This window comes from Lethenteron reissneri, chromosome 50 (assembly GCF_015708825.2).
Source record: "Lethenteron reissneri isolate LAM-NWPU_2019-01 chromosome 50, ASM1570882v1, whole genome shotgun sequence".
Taxonomy (NCBI): domain Eukaryota; kingdom Metazoa; phylum Chordata; class Hyperoartia; order Petromyzontiformes; family Petromyzontidae; genus Lethenteron; species Lethenteron reissneri.
The window spans coordinates 9565457-9580436 of NC_083828.1; the positions used below are offsets into that span (position 1 = coordinate 9565457).

Genomic DNA, 14980 nt, shown 5'->3' on the forward strand with positions numbered 1-14980 from the left:
TCGTCATCGTCGTCATCGTCGTCATCGTCGACATCGTCACCATCGTCGTCATCGTCGTCATCGTCACCATCGTCACCATCTTCGTCATCGTCACCATCGTCACCATCGTCGTCATCGTCGTCATCGTCACCATCGTCACCATCGTCGTCATCGTCGTCATCGTCACCACCGTCACCATCGTCGTCATCGTCGTCATCGTCGTCATCGTCACCATCGTCACCATCGTCGACATCGTCACCATCGTCGTCATCGTCGTCATCGTCGACATCGTCACCATCGTCGTCATCGTCACCATCGTCGTCATCGTCACCATCGTCACCATCGTCGTCATCGTCGACATCGTCACCATCGTCACCATCGTCGTCATCGTCACCATCGTCACCATCGTCGTCATCGTCGTCATCGTCACCATCGTCACCATCGTCGTCATCGTCACCATCGTCACCATCGTCGTCATCGTCGTCATCGTCGACATCGTCGTCATCGTCACCATCTTCGTCATCGTCACCATCGTCACCATCGTCGTCATCGTCACCATCGTCACCATCGTCGTCATCGTCGACATCGTCACCATCGTCGTCATCGTCGTCATCGTCGACATCGTCACCATCGTCGTCATCGTCACCATCGTCACCATCGTCGTCATCGTCGACATCGTCACCATCGTCGTCATCGTCGTCATCGTCGACATCGTCGACATCGTCACCATCGTCACCATCGTCGTCATCGTCACCATCGTCGTCATCGTCGTCATCGTCGACATCGTCACCATCGTCGTCATCGTCGACATCGTCACCATCGTCGTCATCGTCGTCATCGTCGACATCGTCACCATCGTCGTCATCGTCGACATCGTCACCATCGTCGTCATCGTCGTCATCGTCGACATCGTCGACATCGTCACCATCGTCACCATCGTCGTCATCGTCGACATCGTCACCATCGTCGTCATCGTCGTCATCGTCGACATCGTCACCATCGTCGTCATCGCCACCATCGTCACCATCGTCGTCATCGTCACCATCGTCACCATCGTCACCATCGTCGTCATCGTCACCATCGTCGTCATCGTCGTCATCGTCACCGTCGTCGTCATCGTCGTCATCGTCGTCATCGTCGTCATCGTCGACATCGTCACCATCGTCACCATCGTCGTCATCGTCGACATCGTCACCATCGTCACCATCGTCACCATCGTCGTCATCGTCACCATCGTCGCCATCGTCGTCATCGTCGTCGCCATCGTCGTCATCGTCGTCGTCGTCGTCGTCATCGTCGACATCGTCACCATCGTCACCGTCGTCGTCATCGTCGTCATCGTCGTCATCGTCACCATCGTCGTCATCGTCGTCGTCGTCATCGTCGACATCATCACCGTCGTCGTCATCGTCGACATCGTCACCGTCGTCGTCATCGTCGACATCGTCACCGTCGTCGTCATCGTCGTCATCGTCGTCATCGTCGTCATCGTCGACATCGTCACCATCGTCACCATCGTCACCGTCGTCGTCATCGTCGACATCGTCGACATCGTCACCATCGTCACCATCGTCGTCATCGTCGACATCGTCACCGTCGTCGTCATCGTCGACATCGTCACCGTCGTCGTCATCGTCGTCATCGTCGTCATCGTCGTCATCGTCGACATCGTCACCATCGTCGCCATCGTCGTCATCGTCGACATCGTCACCATCGTCACCATCGTCGTCATCGTCGACATCGTCACCATCGTCGTCATCGTCGACATCGTCACCGTCGTCACCATCGTCGTCATCGTCGTCATCGTCGTCATCGTCGACATCGTCACCATCGTCGCCATCGTCGTCATCGTCGACATCGTCACCATCGTCACCATCGTCGCCATCGTCGTCATCGTCGTCGCCATCGTCGTCATCGTCGTCGTCATTGTCGCAGAGGTTCGAGGGGTTAGACAGGCTGCCCCCCCCCAGTTAATGCAGCGCGCGTGTTGACCGAAATTAAATAAATGATTAATAAAACAATTATTGTGTTCTTTGGGTCTTTCGGTAAAGTCACGTAGATAGGTTCAAAGAAAATAACAAAAAATAACAAAAAACTACGACGTTTCGATCGCAACACAAGCGTTCGTCATCAGCTTTTTAAATATTTCCTTTGAATCTATCGACGTGACTTTACCGAAAAACCCAAAGAATCTGAATTCCTGCAGTCACGAAAGCTTTAAGTAAAAATTGTAACTGTGGTAGAAAAAAAAAATATAATAATACTACTACATACCGCCTGTGAAACTACCGCAGGCCGTGCCTGTGGAACGCTGCAGCAGCAGCAGGAGCATCAGTATCAGCAGCAGCATCAGCAGCATCAGCAGTATCAGCAGTATCAGCAGTATCAGCAACAGCAGTATTAGCAGCAGCAGCATCATCAGCAGCGCCTTCCTTCGCCAAGACGCGCAGAGAGAGAGAGACGGCAAGTATACCAAACAGCAATCAATCATTCGATTTGCTTTCACGTCCAATCATTTTCGCGAGTCGAATGTTTCATTTGTAATAACAGACACACGCATGTATAGTTTTCTCACGCACACGATTGCAGAAGCGTCTGAATCAGCGCGTGTGTGCGTGTGTGTGTGCGTGTGTGCGCGTGTGTGCGCGTGTGTGCGCGTGTGTGCGTGTGTGTGCGTGCGTGTGTGTGCGTGTGTGCGTGTGTGTGCGTGTGTGCGTGTGTGTGTGTGTGCGTGTGCGTGTGTGTGCACGTGCTGCTTCGGCGTTGGTTGTGCGTGTGTGTGCGTGTGTGTGTGCGTGTGTGTGTGTGCGTGTGTGTGCGTGTGCGTGTGTGTGCGTGTGTGCGTGTGTGCGCGTGTGTGTGTGCGTGTGTGCGTGTGTGTGCGTGTGTGTGTGTGTGCGTGTGCGTGTGTGTGCACGTGCTGCTTCGGCGTTGGTTGTGCGTGTGTGTGCGTGTGTGTGTGCGTGTGTGTGTGTGCGTGTGTGTGCGTGTGCGTGTGTGTGCGTGTGTGCGTGTGTGCGCGTGTGTGTGTGCGTGTGTGCGTGTGTGTGCGTGTGTGTGCGTGTGCGTGTGTGTGCGCGTGCCGCTTCGGCGTTGGTTGCGCGTGTGTGTGCGTGTGTGCGTGCATGCGTGTGTGTGTGCGTGCGTGTGTGTGTGTGTGCCGCTTCTGCGTTGGTTGCGCACGGCAGATGAGACGCGGTCCCTTTCAACGTCGCCGGCGCGCGCCGTCACGAGACTGAGAGCGGACACAAATTTCCCGAATCGCCGCATTAACAAATGTGGCAGAGCGCTAAGCCGTGCACATTAGCACGCGCGGCTAATCGTCACGACGGAGGCAAAGGCACTGTTAGAAATAAACAACTTGTATTTTATTTTACCAGGTAAGGCCCCACTGAGCTACGTAGCGTTTTTTCAGCAGCGACCTGTCCACGAATTATAGCTCAACGAAGTTGGATCATCACGTGGAAATGTATAGCAGCCAAATTCTAGCAGCTCGAATACTCCGATTCTAAACGTGGACGGAAAACAAACCAGACCCAGCGATGAAAATTCACGTGACCACAGAGACGGCGTTTTCTGCCAATTAACGATTATGTCTGTGAGGACCTTCTCGCAGGTATCAAAATGATGGGGAAAAAAAACAAGAATAAGTTTCGCCTTTTCTGGCAACATTATCGGAGCGTGCTCGTTTGCACATTTTTTTTCCGCAAGTTGCGTCTGGTTAACACATTTGGCGCTTGAACATCTTAACGCCTCCTGTTCTCTTGCCAGAGGTGGGTAGAGAAGCCCATTCGTCATTTGTCCATCAATTCACGAAGCGTTCACACGTTGGGGGGGAAACGGGCGCGCGATGGCGCAACACTCGATCCCGTGCAGAAGGAACGGGTGGAGTCCACCATTGTTGCCGTGACTGCCTCCACCTGGCGAGCCAGGGACCCCTCCTCCTTCCTCCCCCTTCCCCTCCTCGAAGCCCACGGCGAAGGCAGTTTCACAACAACAACAACATCAACAACAACAACAACATCATCCGTGTGGTGATCGACCAACCCTCGCTGCCGCTTCCACAGCGCTTGCCGGATTACAGGCAGCAACCACGTGCAGCAGCGTAGCCGTAACCATCGCCACCACCGCCACCACCGCCACCACCACCACCACCACCGCCACCACCACCACCACCACCACGGCCACCACCACCACCACCGCCACCACCACGGCCACCACCACCGTCGCCACCGTCGCCACCACCGTCACCACCGCCATCACCACACGCCACCGCCACCACCACCACCACCACCACCACCGCCACCACCGCCACCACCACCACCACCACCACCACCGTCACCGCCACTGCCATCACCGCCACCGCCACCTCCACCGCCACCACCGCCGCCACCACCACCACCACCGCCATCACCGCCACCGCCACCTCCACCGCCACCTCCACCGCCACCACCGCCGCCACCACCACCACCACTGCCGCCATCACCACCACCACCACCACAACCGCCACCACCACAACCACCACCGCCGCCGCCACCGCCATCACCGCCACCACCACCACCACCGCCACCACCACCACCAGCGTAGGGGGTAAAACCATTCAACCCTGCCCAGCGATTCAATGAAATGTCGTGATCCGGGACGGCTATTCCCGTTCAATAAATTATTCTTTTTTTAAACTAAACGTACACCGTGATGAATGGCGGCACCTCGAGTGGTCCACAGGGGTGACGTGAACCCATTACACACGCACGGACGCACGAATCAAAGAAGCATTAATCCTCACGCACGCGACCTGAAGATCCACGCTCCGGTAGGCCGCTCGAAGAATCCTGCACGCCGTCGTTACCCCCCCCCCAGCACCACGGCCACCGCTACCATCCCCCCCACACACCCCCCCCCCACCCTGTTGCGACGTGGGCCCGTGTATTCAGACGCTGCAGAAACCCGCTCTTGATCGTCTCGTGCAAGGGGGGAGCGGGGGGGGGTGGTGGTGCTGGGGGTTCCCGTTCTCAAAGTAACGGCTGCAGCTCAAGGCTTCTTGACGCTTGGGCAACGCATCCGTGGCCAGAGGGAGGAGGAGGGAGAAGGAGGAGTGGGGAGGGGGAAGGAGGGGAGGGGGGTGCATAGGCCCATTAGACGAAAGCAAAAAAATCCCTTCCCAAATCGATGCGCTCGCGCTCACGAGCGAGCGAGAGCGAGCGAGAGAGCGAGGAGCGAGCGGAGCCAGGAGTGATTCTTACACAGCATTACTCGCCGAGTGAAGGGGAGCGAGCGAGCTCGGTGTGCCGTATCGAAAGGGCGGCTCCTTCCCAGGGGCCTCTTGGCTCCTTTCTTGATACCCGCTCAAGTTCACAAACACCCCTCCCCCCATCGCCCCCACCCCCCACCCCCCCATCACCCCCACCCCCCCATCACCCCCACCCCCCCATCACCCCCCCCCCCATCGCCCCCGTGAACTTTGCCCCCCTCGATGGAGATGGGTGGAAGGAGGGTGGTGAGTGGGAGAGGGTGGTGGTGAGTGGGTGGTGGTGAGTGGAGAGGGTGGTGGTGAGTGGAGAGGGTGGTGGTGAGTGGGTGGTGGTGAGTGGGAGAGGGTGGTGGTGAGTGGGTGGTGGTGAGTGGGAGAGGGTGGTGGTGAGTGGAGAGGGTGGTGGTGAGTGGGTGGTGGTGAGTGGGAGGAGGGTGGTGGTGAGTGGAGAGGGTGGTGGTGAGTGGTGGGTGGTGAGTGGGTGGTGGTGAGTGGACGAGGGTGTGGGTGTGGAGAGGGTGGTCGGTGAGTGGAGAGGGTGGTGGTGAGTGGGTGGTGGTGAGTGGGAGAGGTGGTGGTGAGTGGCGAGGGTTGGTGTGAGCTGGGTGGTGGTGATGTGGGTGTGGTGAGTGGAGGTGGTGAGTGAAGGGTGGTGGTGAGTGGGTGGTGGTGAGTGGGAGAGGGTGGTGGTGAGTGGAGAGGGTGGTGGTGAGTGGAGAGGGTGGTGGTGAGTGGAGAGGGTGGTGGTGAGGGGGTGGTGGTGAGTGGCGAGCGGGTGGTGGGAGTGGAGAGGGTGGTGGTGAGTGGGTGGTGTGAGTGGGAGAGGGTGGTGGTGAGTGGACGAGGGTGGTGGTGAGTGGGTGGGTGGTGAGTGGGTGGTGGTGAAATGGGCGAGGGTGGTGGTTGAGTGGAGAGGGTGGTGGTGAGTGGGTGGTGGTGAGTGGGTGGTGGTGAGGGGAGAGGGTGGTGGTGAGTGGAGAGGGTGGTGAGTGGAGAGGGTGGGTGGTGAGTGGGAGAGGGTGGTGGTGAGTGGAGAGGGTGGTGAGTGGAGAGGGGTGGTGTGAGTGGGAGAGGGTGGTGGTGAGTGGGAGAGGGTGGTGGTGAGTGGGTGGTGGTGAGTGGGTGGTGGTGAATGGGAGGGGTGGTGGTGGTGAATGGAGAGGGTGGTGGTGAGTGGGTGGTGGTGAATGGGAGAGGGTGGGTGGTGAGTGGAAGAGGGTGGTGGTGAGTGGGTGGTGGTGAGTGGGAGAGGGTGGTGGTGAGTGGAGAGGGGTGGTGGTGAGTGGGTGGTGGTGAATGGGAGAGGGTGGTGGTGAGTGGAGAGGGTGGTGGTGAGTGGGTGGTGGTGAGTGGGAGAGGGTGGTGGTGAGTGGAGAGGGTGGTGGTGAGTGGGTGGTGGTGAATGGGAGAGGGTGGTGGTGGAGTGGAGAGGGTGGTGGTGAGTGGGTGGTGGTGAGTGGGAGAGGGTGGTGGTGAGTGGGTTGGTGGTGAATGGGAGGGTGGTGGTGAGTGGGAGGGTGGTGGTGGGAGTGGGAGGGTGGTGGTGAGTGGGTGGTGAGTGGGAGGGTGGTGAGTGGGGTGGTGGTGAGTGGGAGAGGGTGGTGGTGAGTGTAGAGGGTGGTGGTGAGTGGAGAGGGTGGTGGTGAGTGGAGAGGGTGGTGGTGAGTGGAGAGGGTGGTGGTGAGTGGAGAGGGTGGTGAGTGGGGAGGGTGGTGGTGAGTGTAGAGGGTGGTGGTGAAGTGGAGAGGGTGGTGGTGAGTGGAGAGGGTGGTGAGTGGGGAGGGTGGTGAGTGGGGAGAGGGTGGTGGTGAGTGTAGAGGGTGGTGGTGAGTGGAGAGGGTGGTGGTGAGTGTGAGAGGGTGGTGAGTGGAGAGGGTGGTGGTGAGTGTAGAGGGTGGTGGTGAGTGGAGAGGGTGGTGAGTGGGGTGGTGTGAGTTGGAGAGGGTGGTGGTGAGTGGGAGGGTGGTGGTGAGTGGGAGAGGGTGGTGGTGAATAGAGAGGGTGGTGGTGAGTGGAGAGGGTGGTGAGTGGGGTGGTGGTGAGTTGGAGAGGGTGGTGGTGAGTGGGAGAGGGTGGTGGTGAGTGGGTGGTGGTGAGTGGAGAGGGTGGTGGTGAATGGGAGGGTGGTGAGTGTAGAGGGTGGTGGTGAGTGGAGAGGGTGGTGTGTGAGTGGGAGAGGGTGGTGGTGAGTGGGTGGTGGTGAGTGGGTGGGTGGTGGTGAGTGGAGTGGGTGGTGGTGAGTGGGTGGTGGTGAGTGGGTGGGTGGTGGTGAGTGGGAGAGGGTGGTGGTGAGTGGGTGGTGGTGAGTGGAGAGGGTGGTGGTGAATGGGAGGGTGGTGAGTGTAGAGGGTGGTGGTGAGTGGAGAGGGTGGTGGTGAGTGGGAGAGGGTGGTGGTGAGTGGGTGGTGGTGAGTGGGTGGGTGGTGGTGAGTGGAGAGGGTGGTGGTGAATGGGAGAGGGTGGTGGTGAGTGGGTGGGTGGTGAGTGTAGAGGGTGGTGGTGAGTGGGTGGTGGTGAGTGGGTGGTGGTGAGTGGAGAGGGTGGTGAGTGGAGAGGGTGGTGAGTGGAGAGGGTGGTGGTGAGTGGAGAGGGTGTGGTGAGTGGAGAGGGTGGTGAGTTGGGGAGGGGTGAGTGGGAGGGTGGTGAGGGAGAGGGTGGGGTGAGAGGGTGGTGGTGAGTGTAGAGGGTGGTGGTGAGTGGAGAGGGTGGTGGTGAGTGGAGAGGGTGGTGAGTGGAGAGGGTGGTGAGTGGGGAGGGTGGTGAGTGGGAGAGGGTGGTGGTGAGAGGGTGGTGGTGAGTGTAGAGGGTGGTGGTGAGTGGAGAGGGTGGTGGTGAGTGGAGAGGGTGTGGTGAGTGGAGAGGGTGGTGAGTGGGGAGGGTGGTGAGTGGGAGAGGGTGGTGGTGAGAGGGTGGTGGTGAGTGGGAGAGGGTGGTGGTGAGTGTAGAGGGTGGTGGTGAGTGGAGAGGGTGGTGGTGAGTGGAGAGGGTGGTGAGTGGGGGAGGGTGGTGAGTGGGGAGGGTGGTGAGTGGGAGAGGGTGGTGGTGAGAGGGTGGTGGGAGTGTAGAGGGTGGTGGGTGAGTGTAGGTGGTGGTGAGTGTAGAGGGTGGTGGTGAGTGGAGAGGGTGGTGGTGAGTGTAGAGTGTGGTGGTGAGTGGAGAGGGTGGTGGTGAGTGGGTGGTGGTGAGTGGGGAGGGTGGTGAGTGGGAGGGTGGTGGTGAGTGAGAGGGTGGTGGTGAGTGGAGAGGGTGGTGGTGAGTGGAGAGGGTGGTGGTGAGTGGAGAGGGTGGTGAGTGGAGAGGGTGGTGGTGAGTGGAGAGGGTGGTGAGTGGGGAGGGTGGTGAGTGGGGAGGGTGGTGAGTGGAGAGGGTGGTGGTGAGTGGGTGGTGGTGAGTGTAGAGGGTGGTGGTGAGTGTAGAGGGTGGTGGTGAGTGGAGAGGGTGGTGGTGAGTGGAGAGGGTGGTGGTGAGTGGAGAGGGTGGTGGTGAGTGTAGAGTGTGGTGGTGAGTGGAGAGGGTGGTGGTGAGTGGGTGTGGTGAGTGGGGAGGGTGGTGAGTGGGAGGGTGGTGGTGAGTGAGAGGGTGGTGGTGAGTGTAGAGGGTGGTGGTGAGTGGAGAGGGTGGTGGTGAGTGGGTGGTGGTGAGTGGAGAGGGTGGTAGTGAGTGGAGAGGGTGGTGAGTGGGTGGTGGTGAGTGGGGAGGGTGGTGAGTGGGTGGTGGTGAGTGTAGAGGGTGGTGGTGAGTGGAGAGGGTGGTGAGTGGGTGGTGGTGAGTGGGGAGGGTGGTGAGTGGGTGGTGGTGAGTGTAGAGGGTGGTGGTGAGTGGAGAGGGTGGTGAGTGGGTGGTGGTGAGTGGGGAGGGTGGTGAGTGGGTGGTGGTGAGTGTAGAGGGTGGTGGTGAGTGGAGAGGGTGGTGAGTGGGTGGTGGTGAGTGGAGAGGGTGGTAGTGAGTGGAGAGGGTGGTGAGTGGGTGGTGGTGAGTGGGGAGGGTGGTGAGTGGGTGGTGGTGAGTGTAGAGGGTGGTGGTGAGTGGAGAGGGTGGTGAGTGGGGAGGGTGGTGAGTGGGTGGTGGTGCGTGGAGAGGGTGGTGGTGAGTGGGAGAGGGTGGTGAGTGGGAGAGGGTGGTGGTGAGAGGGTGGTGGTGAGTGGAGAGGGTGGTGGTGAGTGTAGAGGGTGGTGGTGAGTGGGAGAGGGTGGTGGTGAATGGGTGGTGGTGAGTGGAGAGGGTGGTGGTGAGTGGGGAGGGGTGGTGAGTGGGAGAGGGTGGTGAGTGGAGAGGGTGGTGGTGAGTGGGGTGGGTGGTGGTGAGGGTGAGAGGGTGGTGGTGAGTGGGTGGTGGTGAGTGTAGAGGGTGGTGGTGAGTGGAGAGGGTGGTGGTGAGTGTAGAGGGTGGTGGTGAGTGGGTGGTGGTGAGTGGGGAGGGTGGTGGTGAGTGGAGAGGGTGGTGGTGAGTGGAGAGGGTGGTGGTGAGTGGGTGGTGGTGAGTGGAGAGGGTGGTGGTGAGTGGAGAGGGTGGTGGTGAGTGGGTGGTGGTGAGTGTAGAGGGTGGTGGTGAGTGGAGAGGGTGGTGAGTGGGGAGGGTGGTGAGTGGGTGGTGGTGCGTGGAGAGGGTGGTGGTGAGTGGGAGAGGGTGGTGAGTGGGGAGGGTGGTGAGGGGAGAGGGTGGTGGTGAGAGGGTGGTGGTGAGTGGAGAGGGTGGTGGTGAGTGTAGAGGGTGGTGGTGAGTGGGAGAGGGTGGTGGTGAGTGGGTGGTGGTGAGTGGAGAGGGTGGTGGTGAGTGGGGAGGGTGGTGAGTGGGGGAGGGTGGAGAGTGGAGAGGGTGGTGGTGAGTGGGGAGGGTGGTTGGTGAGTGGGAGAGGGTGGTGGTGAGTGGGTGGTGGTGAGTGTAGAGGGTGGTGGTGATGGAGAGGGTGGTGAGTGGGGAGGGTGGTGAGTGGGTGGTGGTGCGTGGAGAGGGTGGTGGTGAGTGGGAGAGGGTGGTGAGTGGGGAGGGTGGTGAGTGGGAGAGGGTGGTGGTGAGAGGGTGGTGGTGAGTGGAGAGGGTGGTGGTGAGTGTAGAGGGTGGTGGTGAGTGGGAGAGGGTGGTGGTGAGTGGGTGGTGGTGAGTGGAGAGGGTGGTGAGTGGAGAGGGTGGTGGTGAGTGGGGAGGGTGGTGGTGAGTGGGAGAGGGTGGTGGTGAGTGGGTGGTGGTGAGTGTAGAGGGTGGTGGTGGGTGGAGAGGGTGGTGAGTGGGGAGGGTGGTGAGTGGGTGGTGGTGCGTGGAGAGGGTGGTGGTGAGTGGATAGGGTGGTGAGTGGGGTGGTGGTGAGTTGGAGAGGGTGGTGGTGAGTGGGAGGGTGGTGGTGAGTGGGAGAGGGTGGTGAGTGGGAGAGGGTGGTGAGTGTAGAGGGTGGTGGTGAGTGGGAGGGTGGTGGTGAGTGGGTGGTGGTGAGTTGGAGAGGGTGGTGGTGAGTGGGAGGGTGGTGGTGAGTGGGAGAGGGTGGTGAGTGGGAGAGGGTGGTGAGTGTAGTGGGTGGTGGTGAGTGAGAGGGTGGTGAAGGTTTCTGGTGGTGGTTGCGGCATGCTGCGGGAATTAAACAAAATAAAGTTCCATTGTTCACGACGGCCGGCGCCGACTCCCTCAGTGACACGGAACCTGCGGGCGCACGCCACAGTTCGTGGCCGGCCGGCTCACAACAACCTACACGGGTGATAAAATAGGCAGCACCTGCGGGGTGGTCGATCAGTGCCTGGAACTCCCCGCCCCCCCCCGCCCCCCACTCTCCACCCCCCCACACCCCGCCCCTAGTCTCCTTGGCCACGATAATTCTGCTGCGCCAATTTCTGCCCGGCGACTCGCGATGTTTGACCGCGGCGTGAATCCGAACTTTTTTTTTCACGCGAGCGGCCCGAGATGAGCGGAGTGAGCGGCGGATGGCGCCATCGATGCAGAAAAACATTTTTAGATTTTCCTGGCGGGGGGGTGGGAGGGGGAGGTGGGGGGAGGGGCTGAGCAATTCCACAACGCGTCATCTGGTCTAACGCCTTTTTGAGACGAGGCTCAAAAGAAAGCTGTCTCTGGTGTGGACCAATCAGCTTCAAGGACAATGCATATACTGTCAGAGCATGTTTTTTGTTTGCATTCTGACCACAAGTATTGTGGTTAATGCAGACATGATTCATTGTAAAAGGTTTCAGTTTGGTGTTTTAACATCTTGACACTGCTGTTTTTTTCACCAGCAAAAAGGGGAAAACCTATTCTCATCATTCGGCAGAGCGATGAATCGGTACCTCTCTCTCACGAGCTGAGAGGGGCAAGCGGGACACCGAAGCCGGCTCCCTTGAGCACCCCCAAGGGGGGCCCTCCCCCCTCCCCACTCGTTTGATTCTATCGTCTCAGATCACAGTCGCACGTTTGTCCACGTTGTTGTTGTTTGAACGACGCCTCGGCTGTAGAATTAACCAAGCGACGTCGCGATGCTGCTGATGATGATCAAGGCACTACCCCCCCCCCAAAAAAAAAATTTGCGCTGTGAAAGTTTTCGCTGTCACAACGACCGGCGTCACACCGATGTCACACCGACGTCACACTAACGTCACACCGTCGTCACGCCGACGTCACACCGACGTCACGCCGACGTCACGCCGCCGTCGCACCTTGATGGCGAGGTCGCAGTGCTCGCTGGCGGCCGTCAGCTGGTCCATGTGCCGCTCCACCTCGGCGGCGGAGATGCTGCAGCCGCTCTTCTTGCGGCCGCACACGGCGCTCTCGAGGCCCGAGAGCACGCGCTGCAGCTCCGAGTTCAGGTCGCTGCTCCCGTCTGCGGGCGGCAAAGCCACGGGTTCAGGTTCCGGTACATCGGTGGGGTAACGCGTGGGTTGTCGCGCGCCGGTGGCTCTCTGGGCCGACCCCTCCTAGTGGAGGCCGCTCTGCCAGCAACGGCGATCGGTCCTGCTTCGGATTGGCACCGAGCGCGGCTCATTCATGACGCCCGTGAAATGTCGCGCGCGGCACAAGCGGCATTGCAGGAGGGCCTGGGTTCGATCCCGACCCAGACCCCGACGCCTGCTGCTGTATATTTGGAGGAAGCGTGTTCGTTCTCCCTCTCTCTCGCTCTCTTTCTCCCCGTGGTGGTCGCATGGATTTTTCTCCGGTTTTCCCCTCCACATTTAGAATCAACGTGCGTTTGGAGTACGTATGCATTTTGAACTTCTTTCGCACCCTACGTAGCCAACCTTGCTCAGCGGAGGTGCGGTGTATGTGTGCATGTCCAACTTCTATTGCACCATAGGTATACAACCGTGCCAATCGGTGGTGCGCGGGGGGGGGGGGGGGGGGCGGTTGGGCAATCGGCGAGCAGCCCCAGCAGAGGCCGACACGACAGACACGACAGACCCTCCCGCAGAGCTAATCGGCAAGACGAACGGTCGGCGTGCTGCATTACGGCACTTGTCAGTGCCGGTAGCGCCGCGTGAGTGCGTGAGTGCGTGTGTGCGTGTGTGCGCGTGTGCGTGAGTGCGCGCGTGTGTGTGAGTGCGTGTGTGTGTGTGCGTGTGTGCGTGCGTGCACGTGCGTGTGTGTGCGCGTGTGTGCGTGCGTGCGCGCGCGTGCGTGTGCGTGCGTGTGCATGTGTGTGCGTGCGTGTGTGTGCGCGTGTGTGTGTGCGCCCTACTTGGGAAGAGTGAAAAACGGCCAAACTTTAACGGTCGGAGCCAGCCCGGCTGCTCGTTAAATCAGCCCGAATTAATGTCACGGCCACGCGCGTTAATGCCGCCCCCCCCCCCCCCCCCCCATTAGCTGGGGCGGGGATATGGTGGGGATTTAAACCGGCGATATTTGAGCGTCCATGAAACAAAAAAACGATCAAATTAATTTTATTAAAATGACGCGGAGCGCGTTCTGCTGGCGTTTGCGAATGCGCGCGTGCACCCCCCCCCCCAATACGATAAACAGTGATCTCCAAAAACACCACGGACGGGACGGGTGGTTACGACGCGGCGCTAAGCGCAATTGGGTGACGTTGGCGCGACGTTGGCGACGTTGGGCGCGCTCCGTGCTCCATCTCGACGCGTCGACATTTTATTCCTCGGCGATGAAACGGCAACAATCTGGCGCAGGAATAAAAAAATGTGACTTTTAAAAATCTTTCCAAACTGCAATTTAACGCGGATTTTTATTTTATTCTAATATATATTATTAAGCGCATACAAAACAAAGAGAGACGCCGATCAAATTAAATTCTCCATCGAAGATTTACCAGCCGGGTACCAACCATCGTTCACGCATTCTCAACTAATTCATTCTCAACTAATTAATTCCCGTGCGATAAACATTCAGGGGCCCCTCGACTTGCACACTTTCAGAGATACGAACAAACCTCTCCGTAAGTCCAGTTGCCTGTTCGGACTCAGAGTCGTAAGTTCAACCGCCGCGCAATAGATGGCAATGGTGGCATCTACATCTGCAGAACGTGAAGAACCAGTGGCATCTACATCTGCAAAACGTGAAGAACCAGTGGCACCTACATCTGCAGAACGTGAAGAACCAGTGGTATCTACATCTGCAGAACATGAAGAACCAGTGGCATCTACATCTGCAAAACGTGAAGAACCAGTGGCATCTACATCTGCAGAACGTGAAGAACCAGTGGCATCTACATCTGCAGAACATGAAGAACCAGTGGCATCTACATCTGCAAAACGTGAAGAACCAGTGGCATCTACATCTGCAGAACGTGAAGAACCAGTGGCATCTACATCTGCAGAACATGAAGAACCAGTGGCATCTACATCTGCAGAACATGAAGAACCAGTGGCATCTACATCTGCAAAACGTGAAGAACCAGTGGCATCTACATCTGCAGAACGTGAAGAACCAGTGGTATCTACATCTGCAGAACGTGAAGAACCAGAGGCATCTACATCTGCAGAACGTGAAGAACCAGTGACATTTACATCTGCAGAACGTGAAGAACCAGTGGCATCTACATCTGCAGAATGTGAAGAACCAGAGGCATCTACATCTGCAGAACGTGAAGAACCAGTGACATCTACATCTACAGAACGTGAAGAACCAGTGGCATCTTCATCTACAGAACGTGAAGAACCAGTGGCATCAACATCTACAGGACATGAAGAAATAGTGGCATCAACATCTACAGGACATGAAGAACTAGTGGCATCTACATCTACAGAACATGAATAACCAGTGGCATCTACAGAACGTGAAGAACCAGTGGCATCTACAGGAGATTACACAACTTTAAAAGCCATTCCGCGTGTTTCGTGCACATGCCGTACACCACGTTTGCAATCGACAGGAGTAAAGTTGTACTTACGAACAAATCGGCTTATGAACAGACCTCTGGAAAGTCACGTAGGTAAAAAATTAAAATTAATAAAAGTTAAATAAAAATAAAATAAAATCACGACGTTTCGGAGGCAGCACAAGCTTCCGTCTTTACTTGATGCAGCAGTCGTGCTGTGACGGTTCCACCTGAAGACGGAAGCTTGTGTTGCCTCCGAAACGTCGTGATTTTATTTTACTTTTATTAATTTAAATTTTTTACCTACGTGACTTTACCGAAAAAACATAAGAATATGAATCCTTGCAGTCACGAAAGCTTCAAATCTAGAACTCTGGAACCCAACTCGTTTGTGTATAGGCCAAAGGCGCAGCCCTGCAATTGTTCGCTCGCACCGCCGCTGGCAGGAGCCTCCAAAGGAACGAGCTCTAGAGCCCCTCCAGAGGAGTGTTTGGCCTACTCTTCCACGC

General features: G+C 58.1%; 1 protein-coding gene across 1 annotated transcript in view; it reads right to left on the minus strand.

The window, feature by feature from the left end:
* Positions 1-14980, minus strand: part of LOC133355210 (colorectal mutant cancer protein-like) — a 64966-nt gene that overhangs the window by 30232 nt on the left and 19754 nt on the right. Inside the window, exon 3 of the mRNA XM_061572570.1 lies at positions 11863-12026. Coding sequence (XP_061428554.1) covers positions 11863-12026 — 164 coding nt within the window. The remainder of the gene's footprint in view (positions 1-11862; positions 12027-14980) is intronic.